The sequence below is a fragment of the Zonotrichia albicollis genome, chromosome 3, assembly GCF_047830755.1.
Source record: "Zonotrichia albicollis isolate bZonAlb1 chromosome 3, bZonAlb1.hap1, whole genome shotgun sequence".
NCBI lineage: Eukaryota > Metazoa > Chordata > Aves > Passeriformes > Passerellidae > Zonotrichia > Zonotrichia albicollis.
Window position 1 is genome coordinate 100,490,719 of NC_133821.1, and position 19,715 is coordinate 100,510,433.

Genomic DNA, 19,715 nt, shown 5'->3' on the forward strand with positions numbered 1-19,715 from the left:
CTCTTTGGCTGGGGAGGGTTAGAGACCATCAAATCGATGGCCTGCAGCACACAACATGTTTCTTCCTGCCTCAAAAGGATGCACAAACACCGTTTGGATGAGGTTCCTACACATCATTGAGGTGATTGTGTAGGAACAACACACCCTTCTCACAAGGCTGGTCTCACCCTAGTCCATGGGGGGACCACCATCCATCACATTTGCTTCCTTCGTGCCCTTAGTGGGATACATGTAAGAGGATTGAAAATTATGAAGGTGTATAGAGTTTGTGGGGGAGTTATTAGTAACTTCATGGCTAGTGTGCAAACATGGACCTTTGTTCAGTACCTGCTCAGTTTTGTTTTGAATTGTCACATCACTAAGTCCACTCACTAATAGAAAAAATTGACCATGACTGTAACTGTCTGTAGAGTCAGGTCTTAGGCCCATGGTGACATTTTCTGTGACTGATTTCATTTGTTGTGCATGTTTGTACTTACTTTTTCTCTCCCAGCACTTTGAATGTCCTCTTGTTGGTAATGCAGAAGTGCTGCTCTCTGACAGGAGACCCACACTTAGTTAAAAAGCTAAAGAATGAGAACTGTCCAGACATGTGGTAAATGTTCCAGCATGAAGTGAACTTTATCCCATTATTATGAAGGACTAAATCATTAATGAAGCTTTATTTAGCTTCCTGGTCAGGATGTCCCTACATTTTCATCTGTTACATATCTCATTTATTTTTATCTCCTCCAGATTCTGTGTTTAGACAGGAATACTCAGTTTACATGTAGTAATATAGAATACAGAAATATAGAATATAGAAAAGTTCTTATGAAATTACTTTGAACAAAGGCCTAGATTCACAAAAACCTGCCAGCATCATTTTCTTTTGAGGAGATGGTACAGATAATGTTGTCTTTTAAATGCTTTCTTCTATTTATTCTGCTGATGATATCATCCAATTCACAGCAATATTTTTTATTCTTCACATGACTAATTTGGTAGCGCAAATCCAGAGCTGTCAGAAATCTGAATGCAAAGAAACTATTCTTAAAAATGAAAAACAGTGTTGTGAAGTATCTAGATGTAAGACCAAGCAATATATATGAACACTGTTTATAGAATTGACAAGACAGATTAAGGATGCATGACTAAGGTGTAATTTCTGCTATAAAAAATACTTTAGTTTTTCTGAAGAAGTGCTGTAATAGTAGTCTGTAGGGTTTGCCTGCCAGAGAATAGGTGACACTTTGACACTTCTACAGCTGAGACTTGAGAACTGAGATGACAGTCTCAGTTCCACTCCAGATCATTTCCAAGATGCTGTATATTAACAGGGTAATCAAGGACAAAGTCACAGTCTGAGTCATTACAGGAAGGGCCAAAGGATGTGGAAACATCAGTGTCAAGCTCCCAGAAAAGGTCCTCAGGTTCAGGAACTGGTATTTCCATTGTCAAGAGAAAATCTGTCCTGGTACAGTGACACTCCAAGACCTCCATTAAATCAGAGTGACTGTTCATGGGAGGAAGCAGAGTAGAAGGAGAACTTCAGTTTCTGATGTTCTGCACCTAGATGCTGTTCAAGTGCCTGTGACATTGAAGTGATGTCATGAGCACCTCCAGAACACAGCTGAGGCTAAACTGTCAAGTCTTGCAAAATCTAATAAAAAAAATTAATAGCTAACTGAACAAAAGGCCAGGCTGAGTGCATATGAAATAGGATCCATACTCTGAGGTGCAATTAGCTCATTTGGGTCAGGTGAACAGTTGGATTGGTTTCATGGGGTATTGTTAAAAGACTTAGGTTAATTACAATGAACGGTGATGCACAGGTAAATTAGACAAGTAATCATCTGGTATCTCATATAGAAATTCTGTTTTAAAAGTATATTCAGTTAAAAGTATTAGGGACATTTTGATAAGCTGTAGTATTTTTTGTTTTATCCTGTGTAGAGGAGGATTTTCAGTTGTGATAATGTATGGCTTTTAGGCTTGTAACTGAAATGTTAAACATTTTACTGGTGTTAGTCATTAAGTATGAGCACAGTCCAAGCATACAATTTGATTGGTTCTAAATTCAGAGTGAGGTGGTATATCATAAATAAATTGTTTTCAACAATTAGGATGCTTTTAATAAAAAAGAAACTTTAAAAGGCCTCCTTCTTTTTTCTTAAATATTTTTGCCAGTTGAGTAATAGCTCTCATTAGCCATGAAATTGCCTGTACATTCATGTAGCAGTGAATCTTTAATTTGTCACTAAATGGGCATCTAGTCTGCAAAATGTACTGCTGAAAAATACTGCTAAAGTTAAAATCCATCAGGCCTGAAAAGTACTGTAACTTATTTACATTTATAAATACTATAATTAATCAAAATAATTAGAAATATTTTTAAAACGGGAAGTTTGAAAGAGAAATGGAAAAGCATTGTATTTTACACTACTATCTAAAAGCTTACAGATTTCTTTGGAAATATATGACTTGATACCTATCTCTTCTATGTTCTGACTGGCTTAGTACTGACAATATGTACCAGCCTAGATAAACTAGTGAAGTTCTGAAAAACAGAGTTATTTATAATCTCCTCTAAACCTGTAAAAATAGTTCCCAGAAATATACATTCCCCTTTTGTTTGCTGACAGTTAAGTTGAAGCCAGGGTTAGACATATTTTCAGGCCCTTGATTTGTGACATATTCTTCACTGTTTATCCTGTGATAAAAGGACAGGATGGAGAGCAACAATGCACAGTTCTATTTATTGAAATTTCCTCCAAAGTTCATCAGTTTCCAGAAGGAAATGTGATTTTTCTAATTTTTTAAAACCCCAGGGATGCAGTCATTAATATGTCATGAGCTTGTGTTTCACAAAAGACACTATTTCTAGTGTACTTTGTACATGGTGCCAAAAGTGCACTGGATTTTTTCTTTTAGAAATTAAGGTTTCCTGCCTAATCCACTTGTTCTAATCTCCAGCTCCCTTTTTGGTAAAACACCAGCTGAAGAAAAACAAAAATATTAACTATTTTGTTGGTTTTCTTCTATTCCTTTTTGGTTGCTATTCTTTCATTGTTCTGACACACCAGTGCAACGATAATTCAAAAATATTTTTGCCTAATAAATTACTGCCTGCTATTCTCTACAAATAAATACTTTACACTGAGTCACAAATACAGATTGATCTGCTGCTGGCAGTGTTTTCCATCTGCAGAGCCTTTCCCCAAACTGCCTGACGACATCACATAGATTATTCTGACTCACTGTGATCTCACAAACCCCTGCCTAACGCAGGTATTAGTAGCAGCAAATATTAGCAGTGGACATCAACTCGATGAAGCAGCAGAGTAAAGCAGATAGAGAATTTCTAAGAGTGGTTGAGTCTGCCTATGATGAAAAATAAATACAGGGAAGGATTGATTTAATCTGTTTACGTAACTGACTTTAAATTAACTTGCAATTAGGCCCTCACCACGAATTACTCAGTGATTTTACCCTCCAGCTGCCCAACACCAGCATGGTTTCTGGGCGAGGCTGTAATGAAGAGGGATGGGCTACTGCTCCCCAAATGTGTCCTTTGGGGGTTACCCCTGTGGAATGCCAAAGCAAGCCACTAGAGGGAACTCAGCCTATGCCCTACGAGGCCTTGACTCGGGGTTTTCCCTCCTACTCACTCCCTTGGGCCCTAAGCAGAGCACACACGAAGCTATGTGTGTATGCTTTAGAGACACCTGCGGCAGTGACTCCATCTGTGAAGCAAACGTACCAGTGCTCTTTTGCATCCCATATGCACATGGCACATTTCATCTTTTCTCTCAGTAGTAATGTGGTTTTTTAACCTTCTGTGTTAATTCTTTTCTTTCCTTGTCACCACTGTGTCCACCTAGTGTCACTACTCCCTGGAAGTGGACCAAAAAGTTGCTGAATGCGTCCATGGTTACTTTTGTGTGTAAAATGCATTCCCTTACATTTCTGCAATGGAAGTTAAGGAACGGTAGAGGTATGCTAGAGGTCCTTAAAAAGCAATGTCAGGGAGGCTGGATGAAGCTGAGGAAGACAATATGGAGAAAGGTTTCTGTGCCAGCAGAGCTCCTTCCTCTGGTCATCAGGTATCAGCTTCCCACTCCTTCACCTTCTTCAGTATCTCGCTGAAGCCCAGAGGCAAAGCACATCCTTCCCAGTCCCAAGAGCGCTGCCCACATCCCCATCTCAGCAGTGTAAAAAGTGAGCAAAGCCTTTCCTAAGAAAATTGTGACTAAGACGGCATTTGGATCAAGGCTGCAAGACTTTCACCCTTCTCCCACATCTTCACACTGTTTTCCCATAGTATTTGAAAAGTAGGGCATGTATGTGTTAAAAATCATATAAACATACAACAGCTTGGAAGACTGGAAATAATCAGTTGTAAAAGCAATACAGGTTAAGTCTTCAGTGTTGCCACAGGGGAGAGGACAAAACTAGGCTGTGTTGCCTGTATAGAAGTTTCTGTTTCATTTCAAGGCTATTTAGGGGTGTGGGCTGCCTTCTCACTGAGTTCTGCTTCTGGGGCTGTGGAGGGGAAACCAGAAAACCTGGGTTTTTTTGGAAGGCTGCCTTCTTTAAACATTCTGAAATACACTGATACAGCCATTGAAGCTGGCATGTTTCAGAACATTACTGAGGCTGGTGCCTATGTGATCCAGATGGGGGTCCTAACCTAACTGGGGGTCCTAACCTAACCCCTCCTTTTACCCCAACACTTCCTAAAGACAGAAATGTCAGTGTACCCCAACACTTCCTAAAGACAGAAATTTCAATGTGTATGTTGCTTGTTCATTTTTGTGTACCAGCTATAGCTCTCCAGAGCTTCAGCATGTATTCCCAACAGCATTGTAGTCAGAAAAATAAAAGAAATAAAAATTCATAACTGAAAAATAAAGAGGGAAAATGAAGAGTGTTGAAAATAGGAGTTGAATTGAACTAACAGTGCACAGGCAAAGTTAGTTGATCAGAGTTATCTCTGTGGACAAAGCAGTGGCACCTGTGTTACCAGTTTCTCTTTATTAAAGTTAACTTACATGCAGCAAGAAGTCACATGGCTGCTGTGGAATTCAGTCTCAATGGTTATAAATTAGAAAGGCTACCCTTGACCAAAATGAGAGAAAACACAAAGGAGCAATGTAAACTCTTACCTTGAATTGCCTATGACACAAACAGGTCAAAAATGTTTGGCCAACCATGGAACTACCACTGAACACTCCAACAGCCACCATCCTACAGCAGGAGGCTAAGGAGTTTTGGACCTGGACATGTGACAGGCTCTCAGACAGCAGACCCAGCCTAGAAAATTAGATTAAAAGTCTTGGTACATGAGTGTCAGAGCTGCAGACTGCATTTGCATCTTCCTGTATGTCTCCTGCCAGTGACCAGTCCATGTCAGGCCTCTCAGACTTTCTGATCTCTGAGGAAAGTCTTCTTAAATTCTGATTGTTTGGGGTTTTGAGTTGTGTTTGACAGATAATTCTGTTGTGTCTGTGTGGACCAGTACATCAGTTGTTTCTAGTCCTCCAGGATATCAAGTGAGGTATATTATGGTTATCAAGGCTTGACAGGTCAATTCGTATCAGGTTGACAGGAGAAATCTCAAGAGAATCATTGCCTCTTGTAAAAATCTAACTGTCCTCCAGGAAGAAGTACATACTGTCTTGGAGGAATTGTACCCAGAACAGAATAAATGTGGCACACTCAGTTTGATTTTTCAGGTGAAAAAACCTACATGTGTGAACATTTGCCCAGAAGTGAGGGAAACTGAGAACAAGTAAATGCATTTAGGAGGAAATGCAAGAAAAAAGACAGAGCTGTAGTGAAAAGTAAAGAAAACAGTTGGGGAAAGTGATGGGAAGGCTTGAGGTGTTAAGAAGGACTGGCTGGTAGTAACAAAAACTGGATCAGTCACAAATGACACGTTCTGTTCTCCTTGAGGAAGATGTTTTCTCTTGGGAACAACTGGGCTTCTCTCTTTCTTCCAGGATCTAATAAAAGGCTAAAGATAAAGCAAATGTAAACTCAAGGAACTCTGAGGATACTGTGCATGTCCATGGCCCTCTCAGACAGCTGCTGGCTGCAGCATGTTTGTGCAGCAGTGGAGAGCAGCAGCTAATGAGCAGAAACTGATTTATCATCAGCCACCCCACTGCTGGTCATGGGGGGAGGACAGTGGTGTGTATAGATTATATATTGTATCAAAGGATCCAAAAAAAGGATGGAAAAAAGTGTAATATTAATCTTTATTGTGCAAATTACTAAAACTATCACGTAATAAAACTGTGTAGCACACAAAACCTAGGTGCATCCTGATTTCTCTCACCAGTCCTATCAAACTACAAACATTTCTAAGCAGAACCTTGTATTAACTGCATTTTACATACTATACAGTGAGGTAAGGAAGACTTGCAGATCACACACAAAACAAACCATATATACTGGCAAAGGCAAAACCTGGCTGGACCTCCAGACACTATGGCTCACTTTCTGGGTGAATGAACAGCCTACTGAGGGACCTCAGGCCAGCTAGTTCCCTTCTAGCATGCCTGTATTCCCAGCTGCAAAACATACAGTAGGCTTCTAACATACAGTAATGTACATACTTTATCTGGCTGCTTCTAAAAAACCGTGAAAACCTGAGAGCAGTAAGCACTTGTGCAGCATTTTGTGACACCTGAAGCAGTGCTAACTGTCGGGTTTTCGGCTGTTTGAAGGGCCTGGAAAGGCCCGGAGTGGCCTTGGGACAGCCCGCGTATCGAAGGACGAGAAGAGGCTTCAGTTCTTCTTTCGGTTTTTATGTTTATTAATTGTTTATCTAAAAGATGTTCTTTCAGCCCGACAGAGATCTGCTCAGCAGTCAGCCATGAGCACACTGTGCTGCCCTCCAGGCAGCCACCTATCTTTATACCCATTGTTACGTGTACAATATTTATCATTTTTCCCCAATACCATTTATTCTTATTACCCGGTGCACTTTCAGTAATAACCAATCCAAAAGTGCCACCATCACCAAAGAAGATGGAGGAGAAGAAGAAGAAGAAGAAGGACAGGACACGCCCCAATTCCTCCATCTTACTTCTCTAAACCCCCCTGTACATAAATCCTAAACCCTGTGTCTCACCCTCTAATTAACTAATCCCTTCGCCATTCACCCCGGTGGAGTCCTCCTATCCTCATACAGGTCGTCTCCTGTGTAGGGTCAAAGTCCAGCCACCAGACACTTCTGGCAACATTCCAGGGCTCCTGGGCCCCCCAAGGGTGGTCTCGGTGGCCCGGCACCTCAGGACTGAGATCCTGAGATCCGACAGCTAACCATTAAGAATGCTGCACCAAGGTGCAATTTCTAGTAATGGACAGTAGGTACTGAGCAGTCAGATAAAACGTCATTTACAAAATCTGCCATCTCACATGGTCATTCTTCAGATGGGCCCAGTCAAGGAGTAGAAGCAAATTGAGTTTCATCTAACCATTAAAATTCCTTAAATTTGCAGTAACATCAACTACCTCAGGAGATAATTTTTTCTTGCAGTATCTTTCCTTCCAACATTAAATAATGGTGACATCTACGCTGCCACTCTCATTTCTTAGTTGACCTTGTTTTTCAGAGTATTTTTTTCTCCCTGTCTCACCATTTTTTCCTTTTTCACTCCTAGTACACAGGAGAAGGCGTACAAAACAATCATCCCTTTTTTATTACTTGCATACAAAGAATATCTAAAATTTGGACAAGATCCATCAATTTTATGACTTCATCAATTCTTACAACGACTTATTGCTATTCTAAATAACATGATAACATACAATTGGTGAATATCCTGATGCTAGGAATGAAACTTACAAAAGCTTCATGCTACATACTCACAGAAGCAAATTACAGATCTAAAATTACATATCATTTCAAGTAAGGGCACACCTTATTCTTTGTTTGCAGCTATGTCTCTAGGCAGTGAAGGACACAAGAATCAGATGATGAGAGAAACTAGAGGAAAGCCTGACTCTCTTTATATTAAGTCCTTTATTAAATGCAGCTCTAGGTCTTGTTTCAGGAAATGAAAAACAAAGTAAATTTTATTTTGATGGCCATTGCCATCACCACTTATAAGGACATTGGCAAATTAAAGGGTTCAAAGGCCTACTTGATGAAAGCACACCGCTTCATTAAAGGAGCAAATGGCATCTTTAATACAAACAGTAATCTCCTCAAAATCTCTTGCTTTATGACCTTAAGAATGGCACAATGGCCACGATGATTACACCACTTCTTGAAATGGATACAGCCATTTACTGAACTACAACAAAAGAGTCAGCAAAGTCTGACTATAAATACGAGAAAAGTCCTGGATCCCCAGACACTTCCTCTTCCAGGTATAATTTAGGGAAATCACACCAGTTTACTCACCACTGGCAACCTACACTGTAAGTGCACGTAACCAGCCTAGTTCTCAAACTGAAGACAAGGGCTTATGGACCACTCAGACTGAGTGGTGCATCTGCCACACACTTGTAGTAATGTCATTAGGCTAATGTTAAATAGAAGTACCAATGCAGCATTCCAAGTGAGTCAGGGCTTTGCGAAATCTAAATCTCTTTTCTGGGAGTTGAACAAATGAGATTTTATTACCCCATGGGAAAAAAAGTTAGAGAGAAATGCTGACTTGAACACAGGGGAAGACTCTGCTAGGACATGTTGGTTGTGCAAATTAATTCCTCAGGAAACTTCTTCAAATTCGGCTGAATTGTTGACCTTCCTGCCTTAGTTCTGATAACATTCTACTACACTTTCAGAGCAATCCAGAAAGTTCACACCCTCAAAATTGCTGATAACATTCTATTGCTCAACCTCAGCACTTCGGTCCTTTTATTTGATAATGTATTTCTCCTTAATTGATGGATATGCCTTTCATCTATCTTTTCTAGTGAAACAGCAACTAAATATTTATTTCTCATTATCAAAAATATTTAGCACTGTAGTTCCTGTTCAACAAAGTAGCATCAGTTTTTCACAGTAGACGTTTACATTTTACAACTTTACCTCTTACTTACATCATAGCCTCTGTCAGGTAAGAACCAGCCTACAGAAATCCATCTTAGAAATTTCAACAGAAAATAAAATCCCCTTAAAAGTTCAGTCAAGCATATAATATGAAAAAGAATATTTAAGGAACACATTCTAAAATCAAAATTCAAAGAGCACAAGAAGTTGTAGAAGAAAATAAGGAATTTGTTAACCTGCATAATGGAAGCATCAAGGCTTTCCTTCCAGAACCTGAAGAGAACCTACAGGAAAGATGGAGAGAAGACTTTTTACAGGAGCATAGAGGGACAGGACAAAGGGGAATGGCTTCAAACTGAAAGAGAATAGGTTTCGATTAGATATTAGGACTAAGTTCTTTGCTACAAAGGTTGTGAGGTGTTATGAACAAAAATTCGGTTAATATTTTTTTTTTTGTGAGAAAGAGTTACAGAGAGGCAGCCGGATCTCTGTCCCTGCCAGGGTTCTGAGTGCTTTGTTAATGTAATCACGGGTCATTGTAGCTTATCGCTCTTTTTGTATTAGTAAAAGCCCTGGCTAGGGTGAGGTAATGGCCCTTCCCCGAGGCTGTGCTCTTTTCCTACCATAGTGAAGACACCTGAGAGGGTGGGGGGGGTTATGCAAAGTGACTCCAGGACCAGCATGCTTTTTGGGACCCCGACTCCAAATGCAACGAGAAAACCCTAAAAACAACGAGCCACCTAAGACTTGAGAGACTGGAGTGATGTCTAGACGTGAGGAGCCGATTGCTGATCTTGCAGAGATGCGGAGTCCCTCTCGCCCTGACCACGGGAGTCGTCCCCGGCGGTGAGACTGGGCCGACGAGGCTTAGAGGACCAACATCTGACGGCGACATCACGCCTTAAAGGCTCCCACGAGGACCGGATCCCCGAACTCTGCTCCTGGTGGACAGAGCTGCGCATATTCTCCTACTCTGCGTCGCCCTGGGAGACACGACGGGGACTGCAGCCCTGCCGAGCTGCCCAATCCTGAGCTGATCACTTTTAATAAAGGCATTAAAAAGGAGAAGAAGGCTCTTGGCCCTGTTTATTTCATGAGGCACTGGAACAGATTATCCAGAGAAAGCTGGGGATGCCCCATCCCTGGAGGTGCTCTAGGCCAGGTTGGATGGGGCCCTGAGCAGCCTGGTCTAGAGGAGAGTCTCTGCCCATGGCAAGGGGGCTGGAACTAGGCGATCTTTAAGGCTCCTTCCAACCCAAGCCATTCTATGATTCTATGACTTCTATGTAGAAAATAAAGGTAAATTTATTTTCAAAATTACAATGAAATATAATCTATAATCTTCAGACTTTATATTATCTATACAGCTTTGTACTTGATTTCAAAACCGTCTAAATAAGAAAAAAATCCTTAAAGTGTGACAGTTACCAAATGTTTTATCATGCAAAAGCTTAAAAAAAATCTGAAAATAATTAAAATACAGTTTAAAATTACATGCCTTGGATAAAATATTAATCAGATGGAATTAAATTAAATTTACAGTCTCATATGCAGATTGCTTAAGTATTCAGCAGAATTCAGCAAAATCTCTGCAGAGATCCTGGTATTATACAGTTCAAACGCACACAGGATTTCTAGCTCCTGTTGCATTAGGAGGCAGAAACATTTCAGCCTTGGAGCACCAAGGCAGCCATTATTAATGAAGCTGTGTAATGGGCCGAGCCTCAGCCACGCATGAGAACCCAACAACAGATACCTCTGTGCTCCATGAGAGCTCCATTTCAGGACCATCAACACACTAACATTTAACTGTTTAAAAGTAAGGTGGTAGCTAATTCTCAGTAGATTCCCCTGCAGTTCTGCACAGCATTGCACTAGACTTTCAAACAGAAAGGATTATCTGAAGAGCTAATGTTCAGTTTCCTTAACGACCTCAGAAGATTTAATGAGGTATTTATTTAATTCCTGTACAGCAAACACATGACTAGCTGATAACACATCCACTGATTTTGTTCATTTTCTTCCTTAAAGGCTGGTCACTCCTTAAGTGTCACTCCATAATTTTATATTACACTGCAAACAAACCCGCCAAATATGACACTAATGTTTTGCTGGCTCTGAACTCAAAACTTAAGAGTACATTCATGTAATACAATGGCTCCTCTTCAGGAAACTGGCATAAGGAATCTGTCAAAGTGAAGAAAATCGTGAGAGTGAAAATCCCTGTAAGATGGTATTGTAAAAACATAAAAGATAAAAAGCAGGAAAATGACAAGTAAGGTGCAGAACATGGTCCTCAAGGATGACTACGTTTCTATTTTCAGCTGGTCATGTTGAAGTGCACGTTGCCCTTAGGCACAATACACAAACCTGTCCACTGTGCAGGAAGGGGCTCAGCCCAAAGATCTCAGGATGACAGAAATATGAAGTGCTCCAACACTTCTGCAGGATCATTGACACAGACGTGTGCTAAATAAGCTTTGGGGTTTTTTGCTACTATTTAGAAACACCAGATTGTTATCTTATCCTTTAGGGTCCAACAAGTTATGGGAAGTTTTATATTCCCAACACTTCAGAAGTCTCAACCAGCAGCTCTCAAAGAATTGACGGAGGAGCTGAGAACTGGCAATTAACATTTAATGGATTCTTTAACCCTAAGGGATGTGTTGGCACATCAGGGCAGGAACAAAGAGGTATGCGACTTTGATAAATTTTATCCAGGATCAGAGCTAGTATTCACTCTGTAAGCTCCGAAAAGTAGGGAAGAGGCTGTTGGCAATGAGATAATAATCAGGGGGATACAGGACACAGCCTTCTAAACAATGCCAACCCACTGGCTGATGGAAACGCCCTCCTGTCAAGCTAGTTAGCAAGATTCACGGCGACCAGACCAAATTAACCATTGCCTAAAGCTATGGGTAAGACATTTTGTTTTGTCACTTGAGTGACACGCAGGCAAAAGAAAAAAAGGGAAAAAAAAAAAAAAAAGAGAAAAGCACAACTGCAGATCAATACAGCATTTACCAAATATAGCAAACTCAGACTTACAGTCTCCTTGAGTCATCCTCGGCGAGATTCCAGTGGCATTTTTCTTTGCCCTAATACTGTTTATTTAAAAAAATAATCCCACAAACAGAAAACCAGGAGGGGTTTTGTTCATTTTTAGAACACAAGATGGGGGACACCAAATTAGAGTATTTAGATTAGGCAGGAAACTGGGTTGTTGAAGCCACACACTGACCTCGAGTACACCAATACCAGTCTCTTTTGCAGGACCGTGAACCTCTAATTCTTCGGAGTAAACCAAAAATTTTGTATCAACCCTTAATTTAGAGCATCGATAGCTAAACAGCCTAATTTTACAATTACATAACCAGTATCTACAGGCAAGTCAAAAACCCCTTAATTTTTGAGCTTTTGACCAGGCTCTGTCAGGGCTGTACTAATGCATCCTGCCAACTGCCCCGTGTGGAATGCAGCGATGCTCTGGGCCAAAGCTGCAGCACGAACACACCTAATGCAGCTCAGTCTGTCTCTGAAGATGCTGCTCACACCAGGGAGCCACCTCAGCCTTTTCTTCCTACGTACCTCTTCTCTCCTAGGACACCAGAGAACAGACAGTGCATCTCTTCTGGTGGATCCAAAAACTTAAAAACGCTTTTCTAGCTTATGTAAATTTCACAAACTTCCTAGTATTAATCTTATTTAAACACTAGATTAGGAAAATAACTGCAAATCTGTTACCTCCTCAACATGCCTGTCAGACTAATCTACAGTCCAATTCCTTAAGAATTTTAAGTCAGGGGGCTGTATTTTCCAGCATAGCTACGAGCAGGAAACAGATCTGGTGAAAACACAAAATTCCACTTGCTCCATTCATTTTCTATCACTGCTTACTTTCAGTGTTGACTCGTTTAACAGCCACATACTATGAAAACGTTTAAGGAGCATTACTGCATGAATTTCAATGTCTAAGTGCCCAACTTGCTTGAACTCTCAGTTTTCAACAAACAAAACAATCCTAGAACGATCTGTCACAAAGGTGGCTTTTTTGTAAACGTAAGGAATTCCCGGTGCATTATTGTTCTCCTAATTTTCCCTGAGATAATTAAAAGATGAAGTATTTCTACCAATGCACTAAAAGCCTATCAAGTGATTTAAATTCACATACTTGAATTAACAGACACACACTCAAAGAAAAACAGAGACATGTATAAGGGGAGGCCAAATTGTTTTATTTAATTTTTTTAGTGACCAATTGAATTTTTGGCAGAAAGCTCTGCTCTTTATTTTTTTCCTTGGATTTTGTTTTTAAACTTTTTTAAAGAAATCAGCAGTGCTCAAATTGGTGGGTTGGAATTTTAGTCAAACTCCAGTTAATTTTAAAAACGAACAGATGAACAGGAATTCCAGATAGTTTCCAGAGCAGAGGGCAAAACTTCACATTTGTATGAAAATTCCATGTTAATACTTGATTGGGAGACAGAATGTAAAACTATTGTCAGTAGTGCATGAATAGAACATTCACATTTGATCTGGAACCTTATTCAGAAAGCTGTACTCTCCTTCCAAAATTTTCATTACCTTGTGCAAAGCAAGTCAAGTCTTCATGTGTCAAGCACACACGTAAAATTGTCCATGTTTTATATACAAGACATCTACCAATCAGGCAGTGCAAAATACATCCTTTCATAACAAAACTAAAATGTACCTCTCAAAGTATGAACAAGAATATACACATAATACAAGATGTACACTATTTACACAACCATAAAAAATATAATACAAGGGTATTTTTTTTATGTGATTATAAGACTTGACAGTCTTTTGCAATTTTTGTTGCAACAAGGCATGTTTAAGTTTCCTGGATGGAGTTTTCTTTGCCAATTACTCAAGAGATCTTGGAAACTACGCTTGAACTTTTAGGAGAGTTTTCAAATGGACTGCCATCAACTCCCTGTTTTGGTCAGACAGTTCAGCTGTGCCACCCACCCAGTGGCTGGGAGGCTTTGGAAGGACACTGGGAGATGGTGGGTCACTGAACTTTGCCCCAGCGTAATTTTCTTTTTGGCTCACTTCGTTTAGGGCGATAGGTTTCTTGGACTTGGCATTTCTGAAGTTTTCTGTGTTTTTAAGTGGCTTTTTCTCCTGCTTCTGAACTATTTCCGGCGACACAGAATCCTGCCAAAAGTTCTCTATCTTTTTCGCCGAGGCGATCTTCGTCACTGGCGTGTTACACTTACTCTTCTGCCTGTTAATCTTTGGTTGTTCACACAGATGTAAGCTGTGAACGGGCTGGCCGCAGGGAACGGCCGCCTTCTCTGTCTTTCCCATCTTGTTTTTTAAGAACTGCGGAGACAAAGAACAATCGAGTCAACTACTACCCCTCTCCTCCGCGCTCCCTCACCGCCCCCGTCACTTACTGAAGCCGGGAGGGGGGGCACCTCGGCAGGGGGAGGGGTACCGAGAAGCCTTCTCCCCGCTATTTCTCGCTTATCCCGCAGCTCATCCCGCCGCTCGGCCGGCGCCGGGGGCCTGAGGGCGCGGAGCCCCGCCGGCCGCCATGGGGCGCTGCGCGCCGCGCACGTCCCGCCTTCGGCGAGCGCGGGGCGGGGCTGGCGCGCGGCCAGCGGCAGCGCTAAATCCGGCTTGTTGCTGGGGCGCAGCGCCGCGCGCCCATTGGTGGGCGCCGGGCAGCCAATCACCGCCCGCGGTTCTCCCTCAGCCCCGCCCCGCCCCGTCCGAGCGTAACGGAAACTCTGCCGCCCCCCCGCCCGCTCCCCCCCTCACCGCTCTGAGGGGGCGCCCCGCTCGCTGTTCCTCCCCCTACCCCGAGGGAAAGGGAAAGCCGTCGGCCGGCTCGCCGGGCACCGGGAGCGGGCTGAAGTGAGAAAAAGTAGCACAGCCTTATCTTTACCTCCTTCCTGAGGGGTTTGCCGGGCGCGGGTCTCGAGGGGGCAGGCGCAGGGGGCTCCTCCGGGGGGGCGTCCGTCACCAAGTCGGTTCCTAGCGGCGTCCGTCTCCCCAGCCCGGCGCGGTGCTGCTGGTACTGCTGGTAGCGGCTGGGTAGGAGCCCCGCGGGGCCGGGTCGGATCTTTCCCTTCCTCCGCCTCACCCTCTTCAGCGCGGGGCGGGCGCTGCCCCCCGGGCCCGCCAGGCAGCAGCTGGGCTGGTTCTCGCAGTTGCTGTCCCCGCGCCGGAGGCGCTGGAGCAGGGCGGAGGGCGGCAGCCGCCGCGGGTCTTCGGTGCCCGCCGAGATCCGAGCCAGGAAGGGCGGCGGCGCCGTGGTGGTAACCATGGTAGGACGTGGGTACCCAGAGTTGTGCCGGGGAGAAGGGTCAAGCCCAAGCAGGGACGAGCGGGTCGGATTGCTGGGGAAGGTCTGCCCGGGCTTTGTGACGGGGTGAGGAAGTGGTGGCGCAACCGGAGCCGCCGCTAGGAGAACATGGCGGGGGAGTGAGGCGAGCCACCAGCAGCTCCCCGGTGTTGTTACCCGGGTGCGTCCCGCCCACTTCCGCCCCCGCGCCAACGCCGTGCGCGGACGGCGCCAGCATCGCCCCTCTCTGCCCCGCCCCGCCAATCGCGGGGGAGCAGCGGCCTTTCTGCCCTGGCTCCAGCCAATCGAAAGCGACACAAACACTCGGGGCCACGCCTCCCTTAGGGGCCGCCCAATCCGGGACGACACGCCCTCCCGGTCTCCGAGTCACGGGCTCGCAGTGCGCGGCAGGCGGGCGGTGCTCCGCCGGCCAATCGGGATCCGCACGAGCAGACGAGGCCACGCCTCCGTGGGCCCCTCAGCCAATCGCGGGAGACGTAAACAGGCGTCGGCGCGCCCCCGGTGGGCGGTGGCAGCGGGTGGGCACGCGTCGCTCGCCATGGAGGAGCCGGGCCCGGCCGCGGCGCCGCCGGAGGGGCGGGGGCGGGACGAGCGGAGCCTGGAGGCGCTCAGCCTGGCTGGCGGCGGAGGGGCGGCGGTGGCGGGGCGGCAGCTGTCGGAGGGGCGGCGGGCGACGCTGGCGAGCGCCCTGGAACTGGAGGGGACGGTGCTGCGCGAAGGGCGCCTCACCCAGTTCGTAGCCAACAACCTGGAGCGGCGGATCCGGCTGAGCGGCGCCCCGCGGGGCGAGCCTCCGGCGGGGGCCGGCGGGTCCTCCATCCCCGCCATCGACCCCGGGGCGCTGCAGGACGTGGTGGCCCTGGCCGGGCAGGTGGCGGCGCAGGTGGACGAGCTGCTGCGGAACGTGCACTGCGGGCTGCAGGCGCTGACGGCGCTCAGCGTCGGCTGCATCCAGACCTACCGCGACGGCGTGGAGAGCCTGGGCGAGGCGGCCGACCTCAGCATCCGCGCCATGTACGCGCTGGTGGCGCGCTGCGAGGAGCTGGACCGCGCCATGCAGCCCGTGCCCGCCCTGGCCAAGCGCATCCGTGACATGAAGGGCACGCTGGAGCGGCTGGAGGGGCTCTGCAAGTAGCTGCTCCCGCAGCCGCTCCTCCCGTGCCGGCAGCGGGGCCTGGGGCTGCTGCTCTCTCGCTCCGGCGGCCCCACCGCTCACGGCGTCCGCAGCTCCCACCTGCACATCCCCGCTCGCTCTCCCCGTGCGTGACTTGCCGGCAGCCGTGGCCAGATCGCCTGCGTTGATCTGGACGAAGGGAAATTTTTGCGGCGGACGAAGGAAAAAGTCCCGGTTGAAAACCGCGGGGTACATGGCAGATGGTGCTTTTTAGCTTCAGCTCCATTAAAGAATTTGGATTCCACATGCCTTACGCTTTCTATTTATTGAGGGCTAAGAGATACTAACTAGTATTAATTAGAAGCAGATTTTTTTAAAAATCAAATTAAAAATTCTTGTGAGTACCTGCTTGATGCTTACAGGCATCTTTGCTTATTTGTAGTTGATTTGGAGCCTGAAGAGTTATTCTCACCTATGTTTTTATAGCAAATAAACTCACTGAACACCACTCTTTCTTACAGGACGCAGTTTTAAGATAAGAGTAAGTTTAATACATATAGCAAAGACACTTGTTTTCTGAGAAGAATATAAAGTCCATGGAAGATAATTGAGATTCAGATAAGAACAAATCATAAGCAAAGTTCTAAATAAAAGCTTTCAGATGAAATGTGCTTTGCCTCTATTAATCTTTACAGTTTTCATGGTGTAAAAGTTTAAATGGCATCACTGTGAAATGATCCTATTATTTTGTAATTTGTTTTTTGTTTTTTATTTTGATTTTTTTTTCTTTCCAGTTGGGAAAATATCTAATTACATGAGGAATAGAAGTATATGATGACATTACGTGGGTGTATGACTGACATAAAATGACTGCTTTGGAATAATTTATTTGTATAACTTGAAGCTTTTGTATACGAATCCCAGTGTGCAGAAGTGATTTTGCTGTATCAGGGAGTGTTTCCTCTGAGACCTGAAAGTAGCTGAATTCTCTACTCACTAATGTTCCTATGCAAAAAGCCTCTTAGGTGATGCTCTTAGCAATCTGTTTAGGTCACAAATGTCCCTGTAACAAGATTTCAGCAGAAAAAGGATAAATAATCTTATGTAAGTGTAATAGTGCTTTTGGTGACCAGCAGCTCGTAAAAATGTTGGAATGAAGGTAGCCAAAAATACTGCTCTGGTCCTGTACCTGTGGTTGAAGAGCAGACAGGTTTACGGTGGGCAGAGCTGCTACCCCACCGTAATCTCCTCCAAAACGCCAGGTGAGGGATGAGCACTGTGATACCCTGTGCTTCTGCATGCAGACAATAGCGAATTAGAACAAAATAATTCATGTTCATGCCACCCTGCTTTGCATGATGCCAGTCTCTGGCCTGTTTTGAGCCCCTTGGCATGGCCGTGTCTCCCTCAGCACAGAGGTGTGTTTCATGTGTGGCCTTGTAGCCCTAGCAATGGGACAAGACTGGAACTGGGCTGTGCCAAGGTAGGGCCCTCTCTGGTGTTGTCTGCTGGGGAATAGCTGTGGCTCCAGAGGGGACCAGAGGCCTACCAGAAGTCAGGGGGAAGAAAAAGAGCTGAACTGCTGCTGCATCCCATGGGCCAAGAAGACACTAAAGATGGCTCAATACCACAGCAGCAGCTGCACTTTTGATAGTTCTGCTGTTCCTGGGAAAGTTTGAACTCATCTATTATGCAGATGCAGTAGTTTTGCTAAGTGTGTTTGGTACATGCCAAGAGTGAACACCAAAGGTTGATCTTGCACAATTTGTGAGTACTGTTGAAATGTACAGGAAAGACCTGCAAGCTTATTTGTGTAGCCACATATGTACAGCTACTCCTCACTCACACACGCTAAGGTGAAGCCTTTAAAGTGTTTCAGTACACTCTTGGGTTTTGATAGTCTTTCATTTGTAGTCATCTTCATTCAATGCTCATTCCCTACTAAAATTGTTGAGTCTGTAGAATAAAGTTATTACTTTTATGTTTTTAATTGTTAGTGGTTAGTTGTTGTTGTTGAAGTGTTTCACTTATTGTGTTTCTTATTTGGAAAAATAATTTGAAAGCTGTTATACCTCAAAGATACCTTGGCTGGCGGCAGAGTGCAGCGGGGCACAAGACAGGACTCCGTTCTCCTCAGGGGAGAGCTTCTGGCGATGGTGAAGAAAAGAAGGGAGCGGATTCTGCTAGAAGGTAGCCAGATGTTTATTCCATGAGCACAGATACGTCTGCACTGGGCTACTGCTGATAACAGAATGGCGCCACATGGTCTCATTCACATTTTAAGCTCAGGACAGGGGAAGGGGAGGGGACAGGTGAGTCACCAACCAGGTGAAGGGGCAGGGTCTCAAGGTACTAGGGACACCTATCACACGACGCCTTGCTGGTATGTTAGCCTGATTGACAGGGCACACTCAGCGAGGGGCGAGGGGGAAGGGAGAAGGTAAAACAGGATATTGCAACACACCACAACATCTCCCCCTAGTTTTGTTTAAAAAGAAGAGGGCTGTGTTTATGGTGCAGAATGATTCTACTGAGGCCTCTAGGTCATCCACTGGAGCACTGAGGGCTTCCAAATGGTAGACCTCAGGAGGGGGAGATGAGCTTGAGATTAACTTGAGAACCATGCGTCTGATTACTCCAAAAACAATGCTAAAAACTACAATAACTAAAAATAAACAGCACTAAAATTACAGTTTTCAGAATAGATCCCAACCAGCCCGAGAGTCCCCAGCCATTGAAAAGTCCATTCAGCTCGTTGTCAGTTTCTCTGTTGATGTCTGAGAACCTTTATCGAGGTAGTCCATATGTGGTTTGGGCTGCAGTACTATGTAGGAGATTGCAGGTGGGATGATCACGAGTAGGACGAGAAGCAGGCTCGGTCTCATGACGTCTCGAGGCTACACACGAACAGTGGGATCTAAACTGGTACAAAAACTTGAGACAAACATATATTACAAACTATTCCAGATAGGAGGCTTAAATGGAATTTCCTCCAGAGAACGTGCGCGGCGTTTTCTTCTCCAGGCAGCGTGAGCAACCTGGGGTGCTTCTGCAGATTTCTCTGAGACTTTGGGAACATAGGGCTTTACCCATTTGGAAGGAACCCACCTTAAACCAGAGGGGGTGGACACACAGGCGTATCCACGTCCCCAAGTAACCAATTTGTAAGGTCCCACCATTTTCCAAGTCTCAGGGTCTTTTACTAAAACTGGAGGTTTTTCTTTCATCAACCTGTGACTGTTCCCCCCAAAGTGGCGTAGGATGGGTGGGTT

At 44.6% G+C, this 19,715-nt stretch overlaps 2 protein-coding genes across 2 annotated transcripts; one reads left to right on the plus strand and one right to left on the minus strand.

Moving 5' to 3' along the window:
- Positions 1 to 13,206: 13,206 nt before the first annotated feature.
- PNRC1 (proline rich nuclear receptor coactivator 1) lies at positions 13,207 to 15,506 on the minus strand. Its single transcript, XM_005485977.4, has 2 exons — positions 14,910 to 15,506; positions 13,207 to 14,341 (listed from the first exon to the last, which is right to left on the minus strand). The coding sequence occupies exons 1-2, from the start codon at positions 15,288 to 15,290 to the stop codon at positions 13,901 to 13,903; spliced, it is 822 nt and encodes a 273-aa protein (XP_005486034.1). The 5' UTR covers positions 15,291 to 15,506; the 3' UTR covers positions 13,207 to 13,900.
- Positions 15,395 to 17,557, plus strand: BORCS6 (BLOC-1 related complex subunit 6; the record flags this gene model as incomplete). The annotated part of the gene is given in 6 exon segments (XM_014266284.2): positions 15,395 to 15,472; positions 15,474 to 15,519; positions 15,522 to 15,647; positions 15,650 to 15,676; positions 15,679 to 15,757; positions 15,759 to 17,557. Coding segments are annotated over 6 exon segments (1,062 nt in total), but the record flags the coding sequence as incomplete, so codon positions are not given.
- Positions 17,558 to 19,715: the final 2,158 nt, after the last annotated feature.

Coding starts and splice junctions, on each gene's coding strand:
- PNRC1 (XM_005485977.4), bottom strand. CDS start 15,290: ATGGTTACCACCACGGCGCCGCCGCCCTTCCTGGCTCGGATCTCGGCG. Junction 14,342..14,909: donor GCAAACCCCTCAGGAAGGAG/GTAAAGATAAGG, acceptor TTGTCTCCGCAG/TTCTTAAAAAACAAGATGGG.